Source organism: Lissotriton vulgaris, chromosome 1_2 (assembly GCF_964263255.1).
Source record: "Lissotriton vulgaris chromosome 1_2, aLisVul1.2, whole genome shotgun sequence".
NCBI lineage: Eukaryota > Metazoa > Chordata > Amphibia > Caudata > Salamandridae > Lissotriton > Lissotriton vulgaris.
The window spans coordinates 124961818-124989665 of record NC_141686.1 but is presented as its reverse complement, the minus strand read 5'-3'; the positions used below and the strand labels follow the sequence as shown (position 1 = coordinate 124989665).

General features: G+C 44.5%; 1 protein-coding gene across 1 annotated transcript in view; it reads right to left on the bottom strand.

Moving 5' to 3' along the window:
* The window catches only part of LOC147734671 (rho crystallin-like), a 109220-nt gene extending 81639 nt beyond the window's left edge, over positions 1–27581 (bottom strand). The window contains exons 1-2 of the mRNA XM_086952963.1: positions 27311–27581; positions 14528–14695 (exon numbers count right to left, since the gene is read on the bottom strand). Coding sequence (XP_086809089.1) covers positions 14528–14695; positions 27311–27397 — 255 coding nt within the window. The 5' untranslated portion in view covers positions 27398–27581. The remainder of the gene's footprint in view (positions 1–14527; positions 14696–27310) is intronic.
* Positions 27582–27848: the final 267 nt, after the last annotated feature.

Genomic DNA, 27848 nt, shown 5'->3' with positions numbered 1-27848 from the left:
ATGCAGGACCGAGGCCAAGGAGGATTGGAAACGATAAGCTTCGCGTCCCGCACCCTGAGTGACACCGAGAAGAGGTACAGTGTGATCGAAAAGGAAATGCTGGCTGTAGTGTGGGCCATGTCTAGATTCAGACAGTTCCTATGGGGTACCAGGTTCCGATTGAGGACGGACCACAAGCCCCTGCTGAAAGTGCTTACGTCGAGTGGCCATGCCGAAGCAACGCCAAGGATCTCGAAGATGTCGCTTAAACTGTTGGAGTTTCGATATGATGTGGAGCACATCCCCGGGAACAAGAACAGAGTGGCGGACTACCTAAGCAGGGCAGCGGCCATGGAACCCAGTGTAGAAGACAAAGTGGGAGCAGAAGAATGGGTGGCACTCACAGAAGACCAAGAAATGACCATCAGCCGCCAGGAATGGAAGCAGGCGTACGAAGAGGACGTGGCGCTGGAAGAAGTGAAATCTCACGTGACAAAGGGATGGCCTGACAAGAGGAAGACCCGGCGAGAACTGAACCCTTACTTCGAGGTCAGAGAAGAACTATCGATGGACGACCAGGGTATATTCCTGTTTAGGGGTGACAAAGTTATACCACCCGCCAACATCATCCCCAAGCTGTTGGACATGCTACATGACGGACACCTAGGCATTGGCAAGTTGAAGCTGAGAGCCAAGCAGAATTACTGGTGGCCGGGAATGGACATAAGGGCTGAAAGACATGTCAGGGAGTGCCCGAGGTGTCAAGGTGCAGACAAAACACTTAAACCACTGCGTCCAGCCCTGAAGAATCCATAGGAGGAACTGTCGGTAGACATTTTAGGCCCTGTCTTAAACGCCCAGCGAATATAGAAGTACATTTGCGTCATAGTGGACCGATACTCCAAGTGGCCGGAGCTGAGAATAAAGGAGGCAATGGACACAGAGACTATTGTAAAATTCATGGCTGAGACGTTTGTGAGGGAAGGCATTCCAAAGAGTGTCCTCAGCGACAACGGCCCCCAATTCCGATCAGAAAAGTGGTCCCAATTCCTGCAGAGGAACGGCATCACAGCGAAGCACACGTCCATATACCACCCCGCTGGGAACGGGTTGGTAGAACGTTTCAATAGAGTGGTGATGGGTTCGATTCAAGCTGCCATCTCAGACAACAAAGACTGGGAAAGGGAGATATGGCACATGGTGTGGGCATACAGGATAACCCTCACAGGAACTGGCTACAGCCCATTCCAGATACTTAGAGGACGCAAGCCATTCACCCAAGACAACAGGGCGTGGAAAGAAAAGATAATTAAGAGTGAGTGGTCACCGGCCGTAGTGCAGGCCAACTTGGAGAGAGCCCAAGCAGTGTACACCAGACACTATGACACGCGGATGAATGTGAAGCACGCAGAATTGGAAAAAGGAGAATGGGTGCCCGTAAAACTGGCCACGCTACAAAGGAAGGGCGAAAGTAAATACAGCAAGCCCATGCAGGTGATGGAAGTAAGGGGTAGGGCGGCCTTGCTGAGCGATGGGAACGTCTGGTCGCAAGACCGCATGGCCAGGTGCAATAAAATCTTATGCTGGGAGGATAACAGAACAGACGGAGGAAATAAGGAGGGATGTGAAGCCCCACAAGAACAGTGGGGAGAGGACTTGGACATTGGAGAAGCACAACAAGAGACAGAGACTGATGGAACCAACCAGGAGCGGCTGGCTGAAGAGAATCGGAGTGCTGGAGAAGCTAGCGCGGCTGCGCTAGGGAGTGGTAACAGAAGTGAAGCAGAGACCACCACCACCCCGGTAAGATTGACCAGGAGGGGAAGGGCGGTGGTCAAGCCGGCGAGATTCAGAGACTATGATTTGAGTGAGGACTTGTACATATAGTCACGTTGGGAAAAAGGGGAGATATGTAGTGAGCGCTCTAGTGTTGCACGTCACGCACGCTACGTGACGTGCGGGCGGCCATGTTGGGCTGCGCGCGCAACTAGGGCAGAAGCGCGAGCGCCGGCCCAAGCAGAGGTTGTGTTCGGCGCTCCTTGTGATAATCACAGCAATAAATAGCTAAACTGCAATACGGCTCCAGCGTTTTATTGGGGGAGAGTTGGAATTCTACAGGCGGGGGCTGATAAGGAATAAAAAGACAGAATACTGAGCGAAAAAACAAGTCAGATTCAGCGGCGTCTGTGGATTCATGCAGAGGCTGCTCCTGACCTACCTGCTGCTCGTCCGGCGTCTCATCCCTGGGCTGATCGGTGGGACTGCGCTCGGCAGATCTGGCCTGGGATTACGGCATCGGTCAAAGGTGCAAGTAGATGTGCAGGTGAACGCTGATCTACAGTGAGGTGCGTGTACACAAATGGCCCCTAAGATTGTCTCAAGGTCGACAAGGGCTAACAAAGCCAATGTTTTGGAGGTGGTAAAGGGAACGGGGCCACAGCTATGGCTTCGATGTCAAGCAACGCTAAATCAGGCACTGTGACTCAAACTCCCAAGATTATTAAAGAGACCATGACAGCAACTATAGCAGCGGCTAACACTTCAACAAATGAGCCGATTGAGCTGACTTTACTACCGCAAGAGGGGGGCTCTGCAATGACAACAACACTTCCCTCGACCCTGGGCAAACAGGTACTTTGACCACCAGTGTTGGTAATTCCTACACTCGGGTCTGTGCATACATCTAATATAGAATCTGCTGAAGGTGATACCAGTGCGCCTATAAGGGGGGAGCAAGTAGCTGAAAATACCACTAATGGGTGTTCCTCTAATGGGGCTATCCGGGTTGTAGCCCGAGAAGGGACACTCGCTGCGGGAGAAATGGAAGGTGAGGGAGTGAGAGAAAAAGAAGATGGCTTGATGATTGCTCCCCCTGACTGCCCGATTGAAGCTTTGTCTCTGTCTCTTGCTGCAGAGAATACAGATGGCTCTCTGATTCTGGGCATAGATGTTGTTAGCCCCTCTTGCCAAAATACACCTGCGGAGGAGATTGGAGGCACCGAGGGTGCGGCTTTGAGCGAAGAGTATGAGGATTTGACGGAAAGAGGCTCTTTATCAGATAATGCTAGATACTTAGCCGGCAGGAGAGACAAGGCTAAATCTAAGAATAAGACAAAGAATAAAAAAGGGAAAGCACTGGGACTGCTGAGCGTTCCCATTTTGAATTCAGTACCATCAGTAAAGAAACCCCTTCTTACAGAGAAAAGTCCTCTCTGGAAATGGATCCAAGCCAAAGGACTAGTAAAGAGCATGATGTTGAGACTCTCTGGCGCAAGCCCGCCCGAACAGGACGTTATTCAATCTTTAACTATGCTTTCAAAAGATGCTTCAAAAGATACCTCACATGAAAAGGCTACTTTGCAATTGCCCTCATCGGGTAAGAATACTACAGCACGGTTAGAGTCTGCAGGCTCCAAACACTTAGTTAATGAACTGATAGAAATCGCAGACCTCTAGAAGATGAGAATTCGCAAATGGCTCCACTTATTGAAAAATCTCCCCCTTATAATTCTATTGTGCCTAACGCTATGGTTTCTAATACACCTCCTGTTAGTATAAGGTGTAGGAGAGTAGGGTCTGCAATCCTGTGATCACCCCAGATTTTTGCTTTTTGCTTCACTGGTTTACGACTTTCCCTGGCTGTGGGCCTGCTAATCAGACCCACAGCCTAGCTGTTCTCTCTCTAAATTGACACACATGTACCTTAGGTGCATTTACCAATTGGTACTGGGCCACCTTATCAGTCACTGTACAGTATACCTTAGGTATCCAGGGCCTAGGTGTACCCAGGGCCTACCAGGGGCTGCAGCATGTATTATGCCACCCCTGGCTGCCATCCAAATCTGACACAACTGGCTGCACGACACCTGGGGCAAGGTGGTGTAATCACCCTTTGCTTTAGATATAGTATTCCTATATCTAACCCTAAAATGGACACATGTATTCCTATCAGTCACTCCTATGGCAGGCCTTATCAATCCTGAAGGCAGAGTGCTTGGAATTATGTGAGATGGTGCTCTGGCATGAGCTGAGCCCGTTTGCAGCTTGCGGAACCAAGTCCTAATAGCTGTTCCATGATAACGCGTACCATATACTCTTAAGTGCCTTATAATCCTCCCGGTTATTTGCCAACTTTGGTATCGCTTTATCAAAACATGTCGAGTAAGGTGTCATACGAATTGGAATACTAACCCCTCGCCAATTCTGGCGACGGGGTTAGCATTCCACCCTTCTAGAGGGACACGACATGTAGGTAACTGTGAACCCCGGTTAAAGCTAACTCGAGCCTCAGCATCACAAAATGGATGCTGCCACCACAGACACAAGTCTGACCTCCTGCTGCTGGGAGTCCTTCCAGCGAGGAGAGCTTGGACAAAGGGTTTCCTGTCAGGGGCGGTGCTAGCACCATCCCAGACAGGATTTTGTATCTCCCAGGTAGGCAGGGCTGAGAGGAAGGTGAGTGCAAGTGGCACCCCTGTGCTCACTGTGCATATGCCGGCTTGAACCAGTTCCAGGGGCACACCAGCCCCTGAGCTGGGGAAAGTCCGGACAAGGGAGAGGGGTGTAACCACCCCCTTCCTGGTCCCACCCACAGGCAGGACCTAGTCGCGTGCCAGCCCCTTTCTTTAGAATAAAGGTAGGAGCGGGCCCCCTTCCCAAATTAGATAATTCTGAATCTTGACTACTTTCCACGAAAGGAACTCTTGATACCTTCTGAAGACTCTCCCTTGTGGCTCAGGAGTAGCCACCCTGCACCCGCAGGCACCATCTAAGCATTGCGGTTTGCTGTAAGTCCATCCTCCGGATCAAGACTGCCCAGCTCGACGAGACCCGGATTCCCTGGCATCTCTGACCTCTACCTGTATCATCAGCCCAGCTGAGATTCGTGGGTGTGACGAGACCTGAAGGGACCGGCCATCTTCAAAACTGCACAACGCTTAACCAGCACGACCGCTGAGGGATCCTCGAGTGAGTGCTTTGGGATTTAAGAAGCCCTAACCCTGAGCAGCTCCAGCACCGAAGTCCAGCCCCCCAGCATCCACGAGATCTGCGTGGGGCCCTTCTGCTCTTTGCTGCTCACCGCGTTGTCCGGTCACTTGCCTGCTGGCTAGTGGCCCTCCTGACGACGCACCATGACGATTGCATCACTGGTCTGGTTGCTCCAGACTGGCCCTTGCTCCCTTCCAAGAGAGGAGCACCCCGGACCCTCCTGGTACACTCCAGACGCCATCTTGACTCCACCGCGTGGGCTTGACTTTGCCAAGGTTTGTTGCCCCAATCCTGGGTCCAGCATCGCTGACAGCAGACACCTTCGTGGGACAGCTCGCACCTCCAGCCTGGTCGCCGGCAACGCCTCCTGGTCCGAGGGACAGCAGAGTCCAGCATCACCCACTCACCTGGTCGAGGTCACTTCATCCGGTGCCATCCTGGTGCCCACACAATCACTGGCTAGTGATTAAGAACTGAGTCCCCTCTGCTTTCAGGTCATCTCCATCACCGATCCAGGCTTGGATCATATCGAACTTCTTCACTGGTCGCCTGCCAGCAACTTCTTCTTTCAGGCTCCATAGACTGTAACGAGGATTCCCGACGTCTTTTGAACCCTATGCAGCCGCAGCCCCTGGGCTAGGTAACCTGAGCATTTCGGTGCTCCAACGTAGGTTCACTATCTAAGTGTCCAGATCCTTTTTCGTTTTCAGTCTATCCAGTCGGATTCGTCCGATAACTGTAACTTTACAAATACTAGCATCCATAGACTTTGTCCCGCATCCCGCGTGAGAGTGCACACTCTGCACCCGATCTCCCTAGGCCTCCTGCTCCTAAACTTAGGGTTCAGTAGTGTAGTCCTAGCGATCCTGAAGCCTCTGGATCTTGTTACTTACCTGCTAGTATTTCGCATTCCACTTTTAGTGTATATGGTTTTTCGTGCCCCTCGGGCATTTGTGTAAATTGTGCAACTTAAAGTATTTTCGTAAGAGTTTTGTTGTGTGCTTAGCTCCCTGACTCATAAAGAGATCAGGGTAGACTTGTTATAAATAAATATCCTTTTATTTTCCTAACAACTTGTGTGGTGTCCTTTCACTTGGTGTTCAAGGGGTATATGTGATGGTATAACAGCTGGCTTAACACGCCCTCTAGAGTTTAGCCTAAAGACTGCTCTTGTCCATGCTACTAGGATAGCTGGTCTATAAGGTTGACTTACAACCAATCATCAATAAGGGTCGTTTGGTATGATACACAGTGATCACTAGAATAGTGAGCACTATATATCAGGCCAACTTCTCACATAAGGTCGTTAACTTCACCTGCTTTCCTAGCTGACTAGACATTGCAAGGGGTGGACAGTATCGGCAGTAAAACGGAAGAAGAAAAAGGAATTGCAAACTACCACTTGACATTATTCTACAGACTTTGACTAGTCATAGGAAAGAGGCGCAAGAACATTTTTTACAATTAAGAGAGGACAATACTAAACTACAAAATTCCTTACAGGATATTACGGCAAAGATGGGGGGATATCTCAGGAAATGGAGGAGTTACAGCAACGAGTGGTTAAGGTAGAGGGGGGGGCGGCAGGTTTGTGCACTGTGGTTAGTCAACATGATGATCAGCTTTTATCCCTACAGCTAAAGGTTGAAGATTTAGAAAATCGCCAACGGCACTCTAATCTCAGGCTTTTTGGTGTCCCGGAGGGGGCGAAGGGGGAGATCCGAGAGCATTCATGGTAGGGTTATTACAGAAGGCTTTTACGGATCTCTCTGATTGGCAATGGGACTCTCAATTACAGAGAGTCCATAGACTACCTCTAATCCAGAGGAATAAACAAAATAAGTTCCCTCGCCCATTTCTCATCCACTTTGGGAACTATTTGTTGAGACAGGCCGTTGCCTTAAAAGCAAGGCCCAATTTACCAATTACAGTAGGCGATCTGTCTTTTTTTGTCAGATCAGATCTTAGTAAGGCCACTGTGGATAGAAGATGGCAACTGCGTAAATTTATTGATCCATTTAAATCTTTAGGTGGAGAAGCTTATCTACAGGAACCTGCCCGACTTACAGTTATCAAGGGAGGGCATATTTATTTTTTCACAGATGCAAAGGAAGCTAAGGGCGTACTAGATTCATTCTCATGATTAAATAAGAGCTGATTATTTAAAATCCCTTTTGTTTTTATTCGGATGAGCAGGGATTAGGTGGAGCCACAGGCTGCTTCTTGGGGTAGCTGCCACTACAGTGGCAGCTGGTGTATATCGAGGGGGTGCCCTCTCGTCTGGGGTGAGAGGGGGCAGAAAGGATGGGGGTGACTGGTGGGGAGGCTGAGGGGGGAGGTTATGTTTGAAAAAAGCAACACAGGAAAATAAGTCTTTAAAGCAATTTGAGAAAAATCCAATATATATTTTATATTTATAGAATGACAAGATATATGTACACTCTCTTCTTCTTCAATGCTGTGAGTAAAATGTTTGGGTTGGAACGTTGCAGGCTTAAATAGCAAGAGAAAAAGACGCTTGGTTCGGGAAGAAGTAACCCTGCATAATCCTAATTTTGTTTTTCTCTCTGAAACACATGTTGCCTACAAAGACAGGAAAACTTTGGGCCTCTTGGGTTACGAGGTGATAACTTGCACCACATTTAACGCGTCAATAAGGGGGGTCGCCATACTTAAAGATAAACGCTTTAAGATAGAAATTAGTAAAACTAAGTGTGATAAGAATGGGAGGTGGGCTATTGTCCAATTCCTGATTGAAAGAAGCAAATTTGTTTTCTGTGTAGTCTATGGATCCAATTTTGATGATGCCTTTATCTTTGATCAATTGAACATGGAACTGCTACAATGGGCCGGGGAATTAATCATTAGGGGAGATTTTAACTGTATAATGGACTACAAGATTGATACCACTAGGGGTAATGCTTTACAATGTATGAGGAGAACCCGGGCAACTATCTTAGAGCTAGGACATATACACAATATTAAAGATGTTTGGCTCTGTGTTTTTCCTACAATGCCCAGTTATACGTATTATTGGGCTCCCCACAGGCTCTGCTCTCGAATTGATAAGGCTTGGGCACTGGACAATGTGGTGAACTCTTGTACTGTTGAACTTTGTCCAAGAATTAATTCTGATCATAACCCAATATCTTTATCTTTTGACATTGAACAGAACCATATTACGTCCCGAACTTTTTCTTTCCCGAGGCACTTATTTATTAACACCTTATTTATGCCACAACTTAAGTTACATATTGCATACTTTATTGAGCTCAACTTAAACTCCACGACTTGTCTTGTGGTGTGGGATGCTTGTAAGGCAAGTATTCGGGGGTTCACTCAGCAGTTTCTCTTCCGCCAGAATAGTGAACGTCGCAAAAAAGATAAAGCACTGGTTAATGATATATTGTCAGTCGAACTGTTATTGGCGGAGGCCCTTCGCTTACATGCTGGCAATGTGATGGAATTGGAACTACAATTAGGGCGGTTGAAGTCGGCCTTAAAGATTACCTTCTGGGAAAAAAGCAGTATAAAATTACACAAATTCTAGGTGACTCAATACGAGAGCGGAGATAAAGTTGGGAAGCTATTAGCTTTCAAAGTAGCTGATGAGAGAGATAACACACTGATTAAAAATTGAGTGGCCCTAATAACACTACACTTGACCAACCAGTGCAAATATTAGAACAATTTGCAATATTTTATAAAAAATTGTATTCTCCAGAAACCTGCTCGACGATGGCGGCCATTAAGAACTATCTGGATCACTTTTTGTAAAAACCTGACCTCCCTGAGTTGGAACAACTATCTTATTATATTAGTCAACCTGAGATTAGACTCCCGATCTCCTCTTTGCCTTCTGCGAAGACGCAATACCTATAGAAATATATAGGCTCTGTGTTGAGGAGCTTATCCCTCTCTTCTACCAAGTTATTAACTATATTGGGGATAGTGGGAAACCCCGTGCTCTTGGAACAGGGTAAAAAAAAAAAAAAATTTAAAAGGAGAAACCACCAGATGACTGTGACTCCTATCGACCTATTTAGTTGGTTAACGCGGATGCTAAAATATTTGCAAAAGTGCTGGCTACCCGTTTAGCACCTTGCATACCTAAATGGGTTGGGACACCACAGCACATACTAATATGGCGATAACAGCCTTTGATATAGCTGATAAGGAATCCAGCCCACTCGGTATGATCATGCTGGACGCTGAGAAGGCTTTTGACCGAGTGGGGTGGGATTACCTGTGGCTAGTGATGAATGACCTTGGCTTAAGTGGTAAATTTATGAACTGGACGCAATCATTATATGATAATCCTATGGCCAAAATCAGCTATGCAGGTTTGACGTCTTCTCCTTTTTCTATAGCCCGGGGAACCCGACAGGGATGTCCCCTATCACCCCTTTTGTTTGCTTTATCAATGGAACCATTTCTTTATGCACTCCAGTTACAACCTGATATCATTCCCTTTAAATTTGGTCCCCATTTATTAAAAATTACAGCCTATGCTGATGATATCGCCATCTATTCTAGTGATATTTCCAAAAGCGATGCAGGGTATTACTACTGAAGCTAACAGATTTGGTGGTGTTTCTGGATATAAATTAAATTTAAATAAAACCCAAATATTAGCTAATTATAATCCAGGGGGCGCAGTCAATGGATTATGCCAAATGGCAACATATTTAGGGGTCAAGATATCTGCCTAAACTAAGGATATAATTAAAATAAATTATGATGGCTTAGTTGAAACCACTATAACTCTTTTTAAAAAATGGCACAAACTCCCTTTAAATATTATAGGCAGAATTCATTTGATTTGTATGATAATTTTACCTAAATTTCTTCATTTGTTCCGAGCTATTCCTTTGGCATTGTGTAATTCTTTTTTTTTAGGAATTTGGACGGAATTTTTAGTAGCTTTATTTGGGGGTATCGCAAAGCCCGTAGATCTATGACTCTCCTTAAAGGGGCTCTAGACGCAGGGGGCTGAATTTCCCGGACTTCAAGTTATATTTTTGGGCAACCTTTGTAGGACGTCTATGACATTTAATTAACTCAGATAGTGAAGACAACCAACCTTATTTTTTTACGTTTATGCTCAATACTGATGCTAATTTGTTTTTGTGGAGGACCAACGACCCTAACTATTTTAAAAGGGTGAGATTTAAGACTGTACTTGGGGTGAAATTTTGCTCTCCCATAGACTGTGTGGTATTCCTTTTAGTATACCGTCCACCTTGTACAACCAGTAGGTTCATGGAACCCTTTTTGAAATTGGTTCATGACCTCCGCACCCGCTACAAAGGTTTGGTTGTGCTCGGGGATTTTAACTTTCACTGGGAAATTATCCCAAAGGATGGCCAGATCAAACATTTTGAAGAGGCTATGGCATTTCTGGGTCTCACTCAGTGGGTGAGGGAGCCTACACACGAGAAAGGCCATACTCTGGACCTGGTTTGGTCGTCTCTTCCACTTCCTGGTCGGGCCACTATTTAATTGAAGGCCATTACCCTTCCTCACACGACAACCAAAAGTTAAACCAGACTGGAAAATGTTGCATAATTGGAATAAGGTCAAGGCTTCAGATCTGACAACTATTCTATCACAGTCTGATTATCCCTCTGCTAAGATGGATGACTTGGAAGCTGAAAGTGACTCCTTGTTATCCATACTGAAGGAGGCCATTGAGGTAGTAGCTCCAGCCCATAAAATCAGATTGATAGATAAGGGCAAGCGAGCAAAATGGTTTAATAATACCCTTAGGGAACAAAAACAAGTTCTTCGCCAACGCGAAAGAGCTTGGCGTAAGTCCCGTATGCCCTGTGCACGTGTCGCTTACATACTGCAGTTCGCGATATATAAAAAAGCCATCCGTCAGAGAAAGGCCGAATTTTATGAGGCGACAATTTCGGAGGCAGTGAACCCGCAGAAAGAAGTGTTTAAAGTTTTAAACGATCTGCGGACGGTTAAGGGGCCAAGTCTGACTTTTAATCAGAAGGACTGTCAAGATTTTCAAATCTTTTTCATGGACAAGATCAAGGATATAATTACTGAAATTACTCACACCCCAAATCTTCCATGTTCTATTGAGCCTCCCCCTACACACCCTAGGCCGATAAAGGACCCTCTGATTCAATTGCTCTCCCTCACCAAGGAATCCTTGGTTACTATAATGGGTCGGGTGAAACCAGCGGACCCATGCCCCCCCAACATTTTTAAATTGGGATGGTCTGGAATGGAGGATAAAGTCCTCACCCTTCTGAACCGCTCCTTGAAGTCGGGATTTGTTCCTTCTAATTTTAAGGAAGTACGGGTGGTCCCTCTCCTAAAGAAACCAGGCGCTGGCCCAAAAGTCTAAAGAATTTTAGGCCAATTTCCCAACTGCCATTTTTGGCCAAAATTCTGGAGCAACATATTCTAGATTTTCTCACCCACTTCCTCGAAAGCAATCACCTGCTTGAGCCCAATCAGGCCGGCTTCAGAGCTCATCACAGCACGGAATTAGTCATGCTTTCCGTGCTGGATGACCTGAGACTTAGGGCTGACAAAAAAACTCAGTGTGCCCTGGTCCTCTTGGACTTATCCGCGGCGTTTGACACCGTTAATCATAGCCAACTATTATCGCGGATTAAGGACCTAGGGATACAGGGCACGGTCTTGGCCTGGCTGACTTCCTTTCTTGAAGATCGATCACAGAGAGTCCAACTAGCGGAGCTAGTGTCCGAACCAGCCAAGCTGACCTGTGGTGTGCCCCAGGGGTCAGCCCTCTCACCCCTGCTCTTTAATATCTATCTACAGCCGCTGATAGCCGCACTGAACCGGTTGGATTGCAGGGTCTACAATTATGCCGACGATACTCAAATCTTGATCCAGATTGAGCACTCATCTACGGCTCATATGAGGATGCAAGACATTCTCAAGTTTACCATCAACTGGATGTCGGATAATTTTTGGAAAATCAATCCGGAGAAAACCGAAGTCCTGGCAGTCACAACAGCTGTAAGCCATGGAGTGATCTATTTTGGCCGGCGGAACTTGGACCCTTCCCAGAACCAGCAATGGCAGTAAAAAGCTTGGGCATCAGAATTGACGCCCTACTGTCCATGACTCGCAGGTGTCGGCGGTGGTGGGCACATGCGTCAGCCTATTGCGCCAGCTTCGGAAGCTATCCTTTCTGTTATCATTCTCTACCCCTAGGCTGGCGGTCTCTGCCCTGATTCTGGCACGCCTGGATTACGGGAACTCTTTATACTATGGCCTACCAAAACATCTCTTAGATAGGCTACAAGATATAATGAACGACGCTGCCAGACTTATTTTCAACAAACCCAGGCGAACTCGGGCCACGCCCCTACTACAGGATCTACATTGGTTACCAATTGCCCAGAGAACGAAATTTAAGAGCCTCTGTATTGTACATAAGGCCATGTATGGCTCGGCTCCCAGCTATATTAAGGACTGACTCACTACCTACGTGCCAAGTAGGGCCTTGCGATCCGCTGAGGCATGTAATCTGGTTTGCCCCCAGTTTAACCTTGCGTCTAAGGGTGGCAGCGCCTTCTCTAATATCGTCCCTCAGGCGTGGAATTGCCTTCCAGCTAGCCTCAGGAAAGAAACCAATCTTCTTCCTTTCAGGAAGAATCTGAAAACTGTACTTTTCCTGGAGGCTTGGGGGCCTCTCTGATCGGGTGGCTGTGTGCTTGCATTGGTGTTGTGTGTCCGCTGATAGCGCTTAGATACTCCTGGGTGATAAGGCGCTTTATAAGCTTATAATAACATAACATAACATAACTGCTAGAGATTTGGTTAAAATCTGGCGCAATATACAGATCTTCTGTAATGTGTCTTTCTTCCACCCTAAACTGATTTTGTGGGGAAACCCTGGATTACCAGTAATTTTCAGAGACGGATCGACTAATACTTGGGTGATGCATGGAATAAAAACACTTGGGGATCTGTATGGTACACAAGTGTTTCTTAGCTTTGAAACCCTTAAAATACTTTATAATGTTTCAGATTCTATGAGGTTCAAGTATTTGCAAATGTATGATTATTTGATTCGAAAAATGAAACTTAGTTATCTTGGATTCTGATATATGGGGCAGTCTTTACTCATTAAAAAATAAATCATTAATTAGTTGCTGCTATAAATGTCTTAACACTTATAGAAATATTGATTGCAGCACATTAGCGGAGAAATGGAGTAGGAGTCTGGGGAGTAATATTACTCCGGCTATGATTAACACATCTTTATGTAATATTAACAAAGCTGTTCTCTCATCAAGTCTAAGGGCCCGATTCACAGAACTAACTTAAGACAAAATCCTAAACTTACTACTTTTGCTATTCACAGAAGTTAGGATTTTGTCTTAAGTTTGTCTTAAGACAGACTTAAGACTGACTTAAAACAAAATCCTAACTTAAGTCTGTCTTAAGTCTGTCTTAAGACAAACTTAAGACAAAATCCTAACTTCTGTGAATACCAAAAGTAGTAATTTTAGGATTTTGTCTTAAGTTGGTTCTGTGAATCGGGCCCATAGACTGCAACAATTCAAAACAACTTGTATGCTTTACCACACCCCAGAAAGAATATCTAAATGGGCTTCGAACAGTATATACAGCGATCGGTCTAAATGCCCCAAGTGCGCGCTAGACGCAGCAGACCTGGTACACATGTTATATACTTATCCTATGATACTAGAATTCTGGACATCTCTTGAGAGGATAATGAGATTGAAGATAGGGAGCACATTTTCCTTAACTCCAGCTCTAGTTTTACTTGACGTTAACATTACTAATACTCCACAAAGTGCTTTATTTACTATTATGTTATCATGTGCTAAGCTTATAATTGCCCGTGCCTGGATTTCTCCTAATCCTCCACATATTATGGAATGGTGGTCTTTGCTTAATGAAATTCACAGTATGGAACTTGCTCTGGCCAGGCTCAGGGGTACTAAATCCTTGGTTAAATTTGATAAGATTTGGGGTCCTTCATTGGGTGATTGCTACTTACTTTTTGAAACTTATTTTCACTTTGATTTATGTTATATGCCTGCCACGACGCTTGTTCGCTTTTTGCTCGATGGAATTCAATTAGAATTTATCTTTGGTGTAATGTCTATTCTGTGTATGTTTTGGTTTCTGTATTACCTCTTTTTTATTGATCTGTTTGTTTTTGTCTATATTTTTCCTGTGCTGCTAATAAAAAATGTTAAAAAAAAGAACCCATTTACAATTAGTTGTCAGATGTCTTGCAAAACATTTGGCTTGGACATCAAAAAAAAGGGAATAATGCTGTCAAATTATCACATGTGAGTGTTCAGCCTGACTGCTGAGTGGAGGATGGTTTTGAGGGGATTTAGGTGGGACTAGAGTAGTATGTGTACTGGTGATGTTCTATTTTTATGCAAGATATCACTGGCCCCTCTGCGCTGCATGCTGGATTATTTGTATTTTTCATATGCAGTAAATATTTTATCCCATTCCAGCCCATTTGTACTCAAGTACTATGTCTTGTAAAGAGACAGAGTCTGTATGGATGAAAAGTTACCTTCCCTGTGTAGAATATGTCCTCTCTCTTCACTGTTCCATCAGATATCTTGGCACGAATGGCTCGACCAATCTCTACCTCATTGCCATAAATGTATGCACAGTCAATGTGTCGGTAGCCAAGTTCAATGGCCACTTTTGTGGCTTCTTCTCCCACACTTTTTGGAACCTAACAAGGAAAAGACAGGAAAGCAAGATGAACCATTGTTACTATTCCTTCAAGAAAGTAAATCATAAAGGCAGATTGCGGAATGTGCTATTGTTCGGAACCCTAATGTTACATTTTGTGAATAATGGCTCCTGACGCCACACATTACAAGGAACTTCGAACACTCTAGTATTCTAAGACTCAAGTGATTTATTGTAAAGTTAGATACAAGGGAACCATTACTTACGGTAAGCATACACTGCATTAAGCAACACCTGATTTACATTTAACAAACGTGAATATACCATAACATCCTGAACAAAGTATGGTTTCACAATTGTTGTAACCTCATAGAAGTACCTTTTAGCTAAGGTGTTTTCAAGACGACATCAGAATTTTACTAGATATAGAAATCTAAATATCCAATCTTAGTGCGTACTGGCAAATTCAAACACGTCACAAGGCTTAAGTTGAGGTTAACATCTTGTCCTCCTTGTTTCTCAATGGACCATAATGAATATCTTGCTTCAGAAACATCAATAAATTATCAACTGTTGTGATTAAGACAGTGAAGAAAATAACACATCTAGGGCCCGATGTAGGTGGCCGAAAATAGCCATTTACCGATCGGTAATGGCCGAATTCGGCCGTTACCGACCGGTAAATGGCCATTGACATGTAGGGGCCCTTCAATGTTGCATTTTCGGTAATTTTACCGAATCAGTGATTTTACCGATTCGGTAATTTTACCGATTCGGTAAATTTACGGATTCGGTAAATTTACGGATTCGGTAATTTTACCGAAAATGCAAGATTGAAATGTGGGTAGCCAATTTTCCATTGGCACATGGCTTTCAGAATCGGTATTTTACCATGGAATACAAATCCATGGTAAAATACCGATTCCTGTGTACATGCACATCTGTGCATGTACACATGTGCCATGTGACAGACAGACGTGCCCTTAGGGCATGTCTGTGTGCCACATTGCACACATGCCCGTTTTGGGGGTGCTAGAGGGTGTCAAAGTGACACCCCCTGCACCCTTGACAAATTCGGTATTTACAGATTCGGTAAATACCGAATCGGTATTTGAATTGAATCCTATGGGCTTCAAGGCCCATAGGATTCAATAGCAAATACCGATTCGGTATTTACCGAATCGGTAAATACCGAATTTTTAAGGAATCGGTAAAAAATCCAGATGTTGGTACCTACATCCCATTTACCGATTTTGAAATACCAAATCGGTAAAATTCGGTAATATTCGGTATTTCAAAATCGGTAAATGTGATTTACCTACATCTGGCCCTAAAAGAGATGCAAAGTGCATGATGGGCAGACAAACTAGGCATTGCTTGTTTCAGGGGCTCATATACATTGGTGTTGAACAGTTGCATTGCCTAGTTGTGCATCGAGAGGAACAGACCTTGTTTGCTTGGGTTTGAAATACATATTAGAACATCACTGAAATGTTTAGACTTTAACACAACCAATTTGCAGAGTACAGCACATGATTTACTTTATTTTGTGACTTTGTATTTCCAGACTGGTGTTATGTACGGAACACTTTTCTATATGTTTGATAATGTGACATCCAATGGCAGACATCAAACGAGGAAGTTTAGACAAATATGTTGGCAACGACCCCTGATGAATGTGTGACTACAGGGGGTTTGTGGCCCTCTTGGTGTTCAAGAAGTGTCAAAAACACTAAGGGGCTGATTACGATGGCGATCTGCCCACCATCGTAACCTGATTTACCCACCACAAGTTTACAATGGGTAAAGTCCGGCCGCTGCTTTTCCGCCGCACAGCAATTGTTACGTTTGCCGGCCGGACAGACCTGGGGCTCACATATGGTGGGGGTGCTTAGCAGGCACCGCCATCCATATTATGATGCTGGTATTCGAAAGCCTTTCCACCGCGGTGATGCCGCCATAAAAAGGCTGGCGGGGACTTGTTCAGGAGGCCCGTTGTGAGCTCCTGGGCGAATTTGGGGGGGCGGGTGCACTTGGGGGGTGTCTATGGTCCCCCCTGCACATCCATGCACAAGGTGGCAGGTACCGCGCAGTGCCTGCCATGTTGTGCATGGAAATTCACAACATGGCATTTCACCACTGTGGCGGGTGCTGCAGCCAGCAGCACCCGCCGCAATGTTACAATGCCATATGCGACCGCCGCGGTGGCGATCGCATCATAATTGGGGTGGTGGGACCATGGCAGGCAGGCAGTCCCGTTACAGATAGGTTGAGCTGGTTCACAAATCATCCTACACATATATTAAATAGCTAAGAATCTGCAACTAGACATCACCTAGAAAAAGACCTTTGGCCATATTGGGCTCTTGAATAGGAGGATACATGTTGGTGTGTGGATGTTCGAATCACTGTATTCAGGAGACATTGCAAGATAATTGTTTCTAATCATTCTACGGGCACCCAATAATAGTAAGAAAAGCACTCAGTGAGTACCCTTGAGATATCTTTAGTCACTGGATCCGAGCTTTAATCCCAAAAACATTTCATCTAGTACTCCCACAGCAAATTGAGTCCCTCATTGTGGCATTAACCTACCTTGAGGGAAAGGGCTTCCCATAATAAAGCAATGCCACGATAAACTGGGAGATGTGTCTCCTTCCAATATATAAGGATAGCTGGGTATGCTGGCAGAACCTAAAATAAAGGATCTTACTATTTAGGAGCGAAGTACTTATGGTGTTTTATTGAAGATGTGAAATTTTTCAGGCCTTCATACATGTTTCAATTACTTGGCCACTGTCTAAATCTGCGTGCAAGACAGAAGTGCTGTGTATACTTTTCAGGCCTTCAATTACATGGCTTTTTTTGCTTAATTTCTACTAACAGAAATCGGAAAACTGTATCTGCTTTATGTGCTAAACATTGTTGCTGCTTATGGTGGAATAGTCAGAGAAGGATTTTCTCCATTCTCTGCAGCATTTTAAGGGGATCACTGACAGAATATCAACAGTCAGAATATCGAGGTACAAAAATATCCTCATATAAATATTGATGTCCAGAATATCGAAGTCTTAGTTACATAATGGTAAGTACAAAAATATCGGAAAAAAATATTGTTGTCAAAAATATCGTTGTTAAAAATATTGGTTTTTTAATGTTTAAAAAATAAGGTAAAATTAATTAAACAATACATATAATTAAAAGAAACAGTCAAAAATATTTTTACATTTTTCAAATTATAACTAATACATATATGTAAAAATAAATAAATAAATTAAACATATATATGTATAAAATATAATATATATACTGAATACAATTTATAAATAATTCTTTTAATAACATAAATTGTTAAAAACATATTAAAATGTATAAATATATATATATATATAAATTAAGCCAACGCCTGCTCCCAACTGAAGAAAATCCACGACACACCTCCAGGATCTTTAGAAAGGTTTTAATGATGGTAACTTGCGTGGTGCTGGCAGTCCATGAAACACGTTGGCATACACGTTTCAGCCTTCTTTGGCTTTCATCAGTGCCGGATTTCACGGGCTTCACGCTCCTTCTGGGGGTCTGACAGGGTACAGGTGATGTAAAGTCCGTCCCTGGTTAAGTGCTGTTACACCCCTCCTCCAATTAAAGGTGTACTGTCCTCACGCATTCTCTCTCCTGAGCAGATGCATGCTGGTAAATGCAGTCCGGTTGGGGATCTATATATATATATACATTGAGACCCCGAAATCAAAGGCAAAAATAACCAGAATCAACAAAAGACGGAAAGAACGCCGCAAAAAGCGGAAGCGCGTACAAGAAACCAAAAAGGCAGTATTGGCGAAAGAATCAATAAAAGACAACACAATTGTCAATCTTTCTACTGTTACTTTGTCCAAGGCAGAAACACAGCTTTTAAGTCTCGGTTTGTCCTTTTGTCCAATCAGTGACTTTGATTACACACGAACACGTGTAGACGTCTTTTGCTATTTTCGAAAACTAAGCTCGCAAATTTTTCAGCATCAAAGAGGTTCTCATGGATCTGGAATCTGAGTCTAACAATCAAGCCAATACTGAGCTGGTAGCATCGGATGTGAGAACTTTACTTACAATGCACCAACTTGGGCATAACAGCAGCACTTCAGACCAAAGTGTATCAACCCAACAAGAATTAACTGAAGCAGCTATAGTCCAAACAGGTGCCAACACAAGTCCATTCAAGCCAAAGTCCAACTTTGTACCAATGATGCCCAAGGACGCCATTGATACATTCCATGATGTTATAGTGGAAGACCTCAAGAAATTGCACTACCAAACCAAACACCGAAAAAGGTATAAATGTGAGCAGGAAAAGCAATATGTAGCACTGATCAAGAAATTGAGCAATGACCATTAAATTGTTGTCTCTACATCTGACAAGGGCGGCAACATTGTCATCTGGCCGCAGAAAGAATATATTGCCGAAGCATGAAGACAACTTGGTGATCTGACGTGCTATGAGAAATCCACCTTTAAGGAGTACAATATTGCGAGAGAGAACCTCAAGAAAACACTCTTCAAATGGAAAAGAGAGGGAATGATTTCTGCAGAGGAATGTCGGTTCTTACATGTTGAAAATCCTGTTCTACCCAGACTATTTTTAATACCCAATGTGCATAAGAAGGTATTACCGGTCCCTGGGAGTCCTATCATATCAGCTATACAGAGTGTTGCAGAACACGTTACCCAGTACATTGACTATTTCTTACAAGAGTTAGTGACAAGTTTGCCAACATATATTAAAGACACCTGAGGGTTTTTGAAAAAGATTAGGAATATTCCATGGACAGACGATTCGATATTCATTACTCTGGATATCGAATCTCTTTATACCAGTATAGAACATCTTACAGGGTTGAAGGCATTGGAATACTTTCTGAGTACTAGACCACTACAATGTTATAATCACAACAAAATGATTATGGAACTAGTATCCTGGTGTCTTAATAATAATTTATTTTTATTTGGCAATTAAATATTCTTACAAAAAAGAGGAGTGGCGAAGGGGACCTGCTTCTCTCCCAGCTATGCATTCTTGAACGTAGGCTGGTGGGAGGAGCAGGTCCTCAGGGGCACCCATAACTCTGTTTTTACCAGTCATGTTTTAAAATGGATGCGATATATTGATGACGTTTTTATCATATGGAGAGGGGACAAAAAAAGTGCCATTGAATTTGTAAACAAGATCAATGAGAATCAGTAAAATCTTAAATTCACCTGTAACATCAACAAACAACAAGTAGATTTTTTATGTTAGCTTTCTTATTCGTGAAGCTACCATCCTCCACAGGTAAAGCACTGCTGGCAATTCCATATTACATGCCAGCAGTGCCCATCCTAAACATGTTATCAACAATATCCCATTTGGCGAGCTATTAAGGCTCAAACGTATCTGCAGCACCAAAGAAGATTTAGCCATATGTACCACCGAAGCCCTCAAAAGGTTCCAACAGAGAGGGTATAGGAATAGTGTCTTAAAACAAGCAGTTATCAAAATGAATGCTAAGCCCAGGGAGTCCCTATTATTATATAAAAATTATAACACCAATAGTATCTTTAAAACAACATGGCTTTATACCTGGAAGAGGGACGGTAGATCACGTGACTCTCTTTGATATTGCAAAGGTAGAAACTAGAGAATTAGGGCTGATTTTTACTGGATGCCGAAAAAGCATTCGACCATGTGTCTTGGAACTTTTTATGGAGGAGTTTACAACAAATGGGGTTTGGACAGGGGTATATCCAAGCTTTGCAGGCCTATACTGTCTCCCCACAGCGACATTTGCTCAATGGGACGCTTTTTGGACTCTATCTTGATTTGTAGAGGGACATGACAAGGGTGCCATGTTCACCCCTTTTATTTGCGCTTTTTATTAACCCCATTATTATTATGTTAGAACAGAGTAAAAAGATTATGCCTTTTAGCGTACGACAAGAGCAGTTTTGTGCTATGGCACACGCCAACGATATTGCGATCGTCACCTCTAACCCTCACCTTGCAGTACCCGAAATAGAATCTTTAGCACAGAAATTGGGGGTGGCATCGGGATAAAAACTAAATACATCCAAAACTCGAATTTTTTTGTACAAATCAAGCAATGGATAGTCATCCTAGGGTGGTCAGGGAAGCCACATATCTAGGTATCAAGATACGTACTACTGTAAAAGAGATTGTAGAGGTCAATTGGGGCAATATTATTTGAAGAGTAAAATGATCACTCGATAGGTGGAAGAATCTGCATCCATCATTGGTGACTTTGCCCATCTAACCAGTAACATTACCCGGAATCTCTGCCTATTGCTACCTGGGATGGACCCCTGGAGATTGCACTGGGTGTCTCATCCTAGGAGATATCTATCTGATCATGCTCCGGTCCTGTTGCACGTGCGTGGGGGGATGCCCTGCGTCGAGAACGTAGATGGCACAAGCCCACCAAACTCCTGAAGGATACAATGTGCCTGGAGGTGCTGGCAACCTCGCTCACTGACTTTCTGACAGTTAATTGGGGAGGGCCCCCTCCCGGGCTCCTAAAGATCTAAGGTGCCCGGAGGGGATGGCTTCTGCATGGAATTCTATCAGTCCTATTCCATGGTACTTAACAACAAACTACTAGAGATATTGTAGGAGGCACAGGGGAATGGAGTTCTTCCGGCCACCATGAGGGAGGGAATTGCCTGTTTTATGACCAAACCGGCCAAGGACGCAGTAGCTTCCTCATCCTATAGACCCCTTACCATGCTTGATTCAGATGTTAAGATTGTGTGTAAACTGCTCGCGGCCAGATTGGTGGTGGTAATCCGAGAGTTAGTTCAAGAGGATCAATGCAGCTTTATGCTGGGGTGCAGCGCAGCACAGCGTTTAATCTCTGCAGGCTTACACACGTACTCCACAAGACACTCAATGATAATTGGGGGCTGGTCCTGGTCTCACTCGATCTAGAAAAAGCATTTTTTACCTTTCAGGGGGCTTACTTGCAGGCGGTGCAGGCTGGTATGGGCTTTGGACCCATGTTCTGCAGCTGGGTGAAGCTCCTATATACTGCCTGTATGGTCTGTGTTTGAGTCAGGAGTGATCTCTAGAGGACAGGGGCCGAGGGGTGGGGGACCAGGCAGGGTTGCCCTCTGTTACCCCTACTCTTCACACTTGTGATTGAACTCCTGGCCTTGTAGATACGTCGGGAGCTGGTTCAGTGGGTATTTGAATATGGGTCTCCCTTCGTGTTGTCTCATAATATGGGGATGACGCATTGATCTATGTCCACTCCCCAGACTGCCCTTTACCGGTTTTAATGGGATTACTCACTACCTTCTGACAGGTGTCTGGGCTCATGGGTGAAAGTCCATAAGTCACTGTGGTTTCCTCTAGTGAGCCTGATCGGGGGGCCAGAGGCTTGATTGCTAGAGTTGGGCCTCTGATGGGAAACTAAAGGGTTCCAATACCTAAGCATAAGAGTCACCCATTCTGAAGCTGTTTTTTTCCACCTGAATGTTGATACTCTTCTGGAACTCTTGAAGGTCTCTATAGCTTTCTGGTTCAGTCTCGCCCTGTTGGTTATGGGCAGGGTGAAAGTGGCAAAGATGGTCTTCCTGCCTCAGAGTCTCTACTTGGTTAAAAAACACGTTGTCTGAGTTGCGCTGTGAATGGTAAGTAAATTTAGCTAGTGCTAAAAAGGAGGACCAATCTTTTAGAGTAGAGGCCCCAAAGCACCGAAGCTATTGGTCCAATTCTGCGTTAAGTTGCTGAATGTGGCCATTGGCCATGGGGTGGTAATTAAAGATAATAACACCAATTCAATATGAACAGTGGTGTTATCTGAGGTGACGCCACACATTACAGCCTCTTGTTTACGCCAGCTCCTCCATGGGTATCAGCTGTACGATATTTAATACTTTGCAGTAATGTTCAGTTTTTCAATGCGATGATGTGAGCACATCCCTAATCCTTCGAATTAGTCATACTCTGGGAAAACCAGAGTAGCCTGAATCACTTTAGAAGGCATGCTTTACCACTGTGAGGGTTGAGGGTGTGCCTATTGCTATTAGTATAAGCATTTCAAAAATGTAATTAAAAGAACATAATTTGACATTCAAGATACAATACCGATCCAGCTTCTTTAAATGAAGGTTCAAGTGGACCAAACTTCATTATCTTACAAGACTCGTTCTTTCACGGTAATCATTTTTTTTTCCTTGGTTTGTTTTTTTCAACTTAGAAGTAGTTATAACGAAGAAACTCGGGGGGATTTTCAGGCTAGAACATTCTTAAAATAGCTTAAATGAATTGGAGGTTCGTACTAGAAGAACATGTGTAGCGTGACCCTCTTTACACAGTGTTGAATCCGTTACTGAAATGATAAGGCTGACTTCAGAAATGTTGAGAAACTGACCAGTGTTACATTCTCTTGGGGCAGCGAGACAGCTGTTTGTACCTCATAACAGTAACAGGTTAGCAGAGCATAGAAGCCAGGTACAGAGAACAGCAGAGAGAATCAAAATCCCAGTAATAGGGCTGGCATACAATACTACAGTAAACAAGTCATCACCAGTTGGTCACTTAAATACCAAATAATTGGCTGAAATTGTGCAATTGTCCACCATCTATTTTAAGGTTTCTTGATTGATGTTACATGGTATAGTTATCTCTGAATATGGGTTAACCTGCAGCCTAAGGTCTGGAACATGATCTCTATTTGCCTCTTCAAATGGTACATTTACTACGGGTAAATAGGCAGAGCTGCAAATTTTGAGACATTGTTCAGCTGTTTTCAGGGTTTTGGAAGATGAAATGGGGGTCATAGTGTATGGAATTGTAGCCATCTAGATATCTAACTGGTGGCCTGGCTCTTTGGGACCCCTGCCTTAGCCGTCTTTAGGGCGCAGAATCTTAGCATCATTTTTCACAAAAAAATGGCATTTAAGGCGATTACTAGTAGACTTACTTCAACCTGCTTTTCATGCTGAAAATAATTTCGTAAATTGCTACACAGCTACCCAACTCCTCCATGAAAATCCTAATTCGGACCCTTTTCACCTCCACGGTGGACTAGTGCTATTCTGTTGTTGTACATCTCCTTAAATTGCAACTGATCCAAATGTGGCTGCTCATCTTATTCTTGGCTTGAGGAGAAGGATCAGGATTTTGTCTGGTCGTGCTCTACGTCCATGCCCGTAAGTGCGGTCTGTGTTAGGCTTTATGTTTGTGTCACAAAGCTTCACACTGTCTGCCTTGCATGTTTCCTTTGTTGGTCTCTGGATGTCCAGCTTTGTTTCCTTCAGCACAAGGACACCCTCTTTTTTGGGGTAATCGCATGCGCTATACATCTTACATCGAATTATGACATCACTGAAGCTAAAAAAGGGTCTGCCTTTAATATCTGTTGACCGGGCCAGGCTAAACGTTAGGACTTTCTGAACATAGTTGATATCAGCAGTCTTCAAGGAGCGGTGTGGAGAGTGCACGACCTGGCTAAAGCCAGGGCCCGTCCTGCACCAGATGTGATGGGTGAATCCAAAGCTTACGTCCAATCGACAGTGGCTGAAGGCGTTTTGATCCCAGGGCTAGGCCTAAAGCCAGGCCTGGCACTCATGTCAGCAGCTCTAGCTATGTTTTGCCGCATATTGGGCCTGGTTGAAACTTAGAGAATATGTCCAGAGTATGAAGGGGAAAGCTGAAAGCCGTAGCAAGCAGGCGCTGAGGAAACTGATGCTGGGCGCAGGGCCTGTCCAAAAGTCAGACCTGGTGCCTTGATTCCGGTTTGCAGCAAATTATTTAGCTCAGGGAGCTCTTGAGTGTTGAACCGTTTCAATGATATCATCAATGATTTAAATGTTGATGAGATATGTGATACTATCTGTCAATATTGCTAAGAGACCATTCTGGGGCAAATAACTGCTCTACGCCAGTTGTGCTATGAAACCAGAACCCTCCCTGTTGAGTCTTGTGCATCTACTATCTGCAGTGTAGCTGATATAAGAGCTTCTACTCCATAAATACTAAGGAATCCAAGAAGATGCTGGAATCCTGTTCCACACTCTGATCAGTAATGACCGAGCATCATCCGACTGTTGAATGATATTACTAAAGCAGGAGTAAGACTTCAAGAGTTAAGCGTCATCTAAACACAGAGGTGATGTTTTAGCAGTGATACTTGCATGGTGAATTTAAGGGGGGGTTGTGCCAGCTACTGGCTTTGGCTCTCCATGGTGGATACTGAAGAGTTGGGAGCTATACAATGATATTTGATGAAACTGAGTCCACCCCTAGTAAATGACAGTAGTTTTGTTAAAGTTTGAGAAGTTGGTGGACACTCAACTGTGAGGGGAACAGTGCATGGTACAAGCACAGCGTTTATTGGTCTGCATGTGAACTGGGGCTACAATCAGGAACAGCCAGTCACGCCTTCATATCTTGTGGTTACCGAGGCGACTCGCTTAGACTTTGAACGGTACCCAATGCCTTAAGTCCCAGGCTATAAGAAGCTGACTCAGGTGAGATGCATGCAAATAGAATCAATGTGACTTCCACAACACCTTCCAAGTAGGGGTTTCTCAAGGTGAAAACTGAGTAAAAACACAGTTTCATTGAAAAAATGCGGGTCCGGTAATCCCACGTTTTGTATTTCCTACAAACCCCCAGGTTACACCGCCAGTCTTTGGTAAAACACTGGAATTACAGGATTCATAAGGAAATAGGTGCAAAACCACTAATTTCCATGTGTTATTCCCCGTCAACTTGCAATACCACAGTAATATTAACACTCTCATGTTACCTATAACTCTGCTATCTGTAACTTTGTATAGAGGACCTGAATAGTCTTGGTGCTTTGGTCGTGGACCTGCACTGCCCATGGGACAGTGTACCGTGTGCCTCTACTACATGTGTCAGACGCAGAGGGACAGTTTGCTGCATCCTACCAAAAGTGGCCGATGACCACTTCAATGCATTTTTAATCTACTTAGTTAAAAAAAATGTCTGAAGTTCATTGATTAATCCATACATGACCGATTTAGTCAAACTACTTTTATCACATCCATATACCCTGGAAGGCCAATGCATTGTAGCTAACCCCGAGTACTGGATATTTGTAATTAAGACACGCAGCTCCTATGTCTTCGTCTTTCATAAGAGCATCCTAACTATGATCTGGCATCTGTGGTAATGCCTGCCCACCAGCCAATCACCTCACACCTTGAGCACTTTGGGGCTCATTTTCGGGAGGAAATTGAACAACAGTTATCAGCTGCAGCAGCCTTTAGCATCGCAACGGCGGTGTGCATAAGACACCTTAACGAGAGTTGTACAAAGAAAACGCGCAGTGCCTTAAATCCCGATTAACCATGGGTCTTGCCTTTGTAGTGTAAAGACTGACAATACTCTGCTGCTTTCTTCTAATAAAGGGCATCTGATGAAACCTCATACAGGGATGATGCCAAGGAGCCTGGCTCCGCCCCCGCCAGGCAGAGGCTCTAAAGAGATGGCATTAAGGTTAACTGCATTGGATACTGGAATTAACCATACCACGGCCGATTCATACAAGTATTTATGAGTACGACAAGTAGAGCTACAGGTGCGCTCTTTTACGTACTCCTACATCCTTCCGTGAATCCACCCAAAACATCCAGTTCCACATTACTAAAAGTTCAGAGGGCACGGTCCTTTCGGTTTGTATTAATTGTAGAAGAATATTCCCTGAATAGTCCAATTTTGTTCCTTTTCTCGATGTTTTGATGTTGATTCTCAAAGGAATGCAAGAGAATGTAATAGAGTTCTACAGGAATACAATTTATATTCCCCAAAATCCTTTTTTATCATTAACCCCTTAAGTGCTGCGCACGTTCACCGGCCAACGGCACCACCACCTCCGTCCGTAGTGCTGCCGTCGGCCGTTCGAACTGCACCTGCGCAATGGAACGTCCAACTGGAGCTGGACGTTCCATAGCAGTTAGGCGGTTAAGGCCCATATGTGCAATTGGATTTTGCCTTTCCTAATGGTCCGAATCCCTATTTCGGGCGGTTAGGAAATGCAAAATCGCAAGATGCATCGCAAGGTGCATCGCAAGATGCGGTTTGTACACAGAAAAACACAAAAAAGAGTTCCCTAGAGTCCAGAACTCCTCTTTTATTACAAGAGAACCGTTTTTCTTGAATAAAAGACGCCTCAGATGCGCAACTGGGTTTTCCACTTTAGGTTTCGTGGCTCATTTAGCCCTTTGGGGGGGACCGTCTGACAATGTGCTTGGCCAATGGAGGCCCCGCACGTCCTGCCCAACTCTGCTCCCCGCCCAGCCCGGATACAGACGCGCATCTGGCCTCATCTGCTTCGCTTCTTCGAGTCACCTCAGAGGCTCATTCGTACCCTTGTTCTCAGACAAGAACAAAGTTCCAGATTGAGCGAAATGCTCCTAAAATGTGCACATGACAGGCAAAAACAGAAAACGCCGAGGCAAACCTCAAAAGCAGTGGCTCCCCTTCCTCCCCCCACCCCTAATATTCTGTAACTTGTGAGGGAACCACTGAAACAAACTCTCAAAGCAGAGACGCTACCTCATCCCTTCCTTAACCAGCTATGACGACTTCAGCATCGCCGCGAGAAAGGAGAAATCTATAAACCAAACCTACGGTCTTGGCGGCGTAGGTGCCAAGTCCCAGCACGGGCATGGCGTGCCCATCGCTCAGCTGAACTCGAGTGTCCTTGGTGAAAGCCATGCCCTTGCCTGAAGCAGCGGAACTTGGTCCAAGGTGTGGTGTGCCCGGCGCTCCTGCCTACTACAGACCGGACGCTCTCAGGGCAGCCAGCACAGCTTCCCTCACACTCTGACGGCGCCAGAGCTTTTATCGGTTGGGGCGGCGGCTAATGGGAGTGGCTGAACTCTGCGCTGATTTGTGTAACAGCGAAAGCACCGCTGAGTGAGGAGCTAGGTGACGCACAAAGCCAAGACAGCAGAATGTGCCTCGACCTTGAAGGCTCAGAAAGGTCCTGAACTCGATCTGCAACAATATTAACACTCGAACGAGGCAGCACAGAACTTGGCACAGCTGTGCGCCTCAGCCAGGCTGCAGAGCTGTTCAAGTGGCAACACACTGATACACCACTGCCAGTAAAGGAGCGAGGTCTGAATTCTTTCTTTCCAATCCTAGTTTTCTAATGGGATGACCA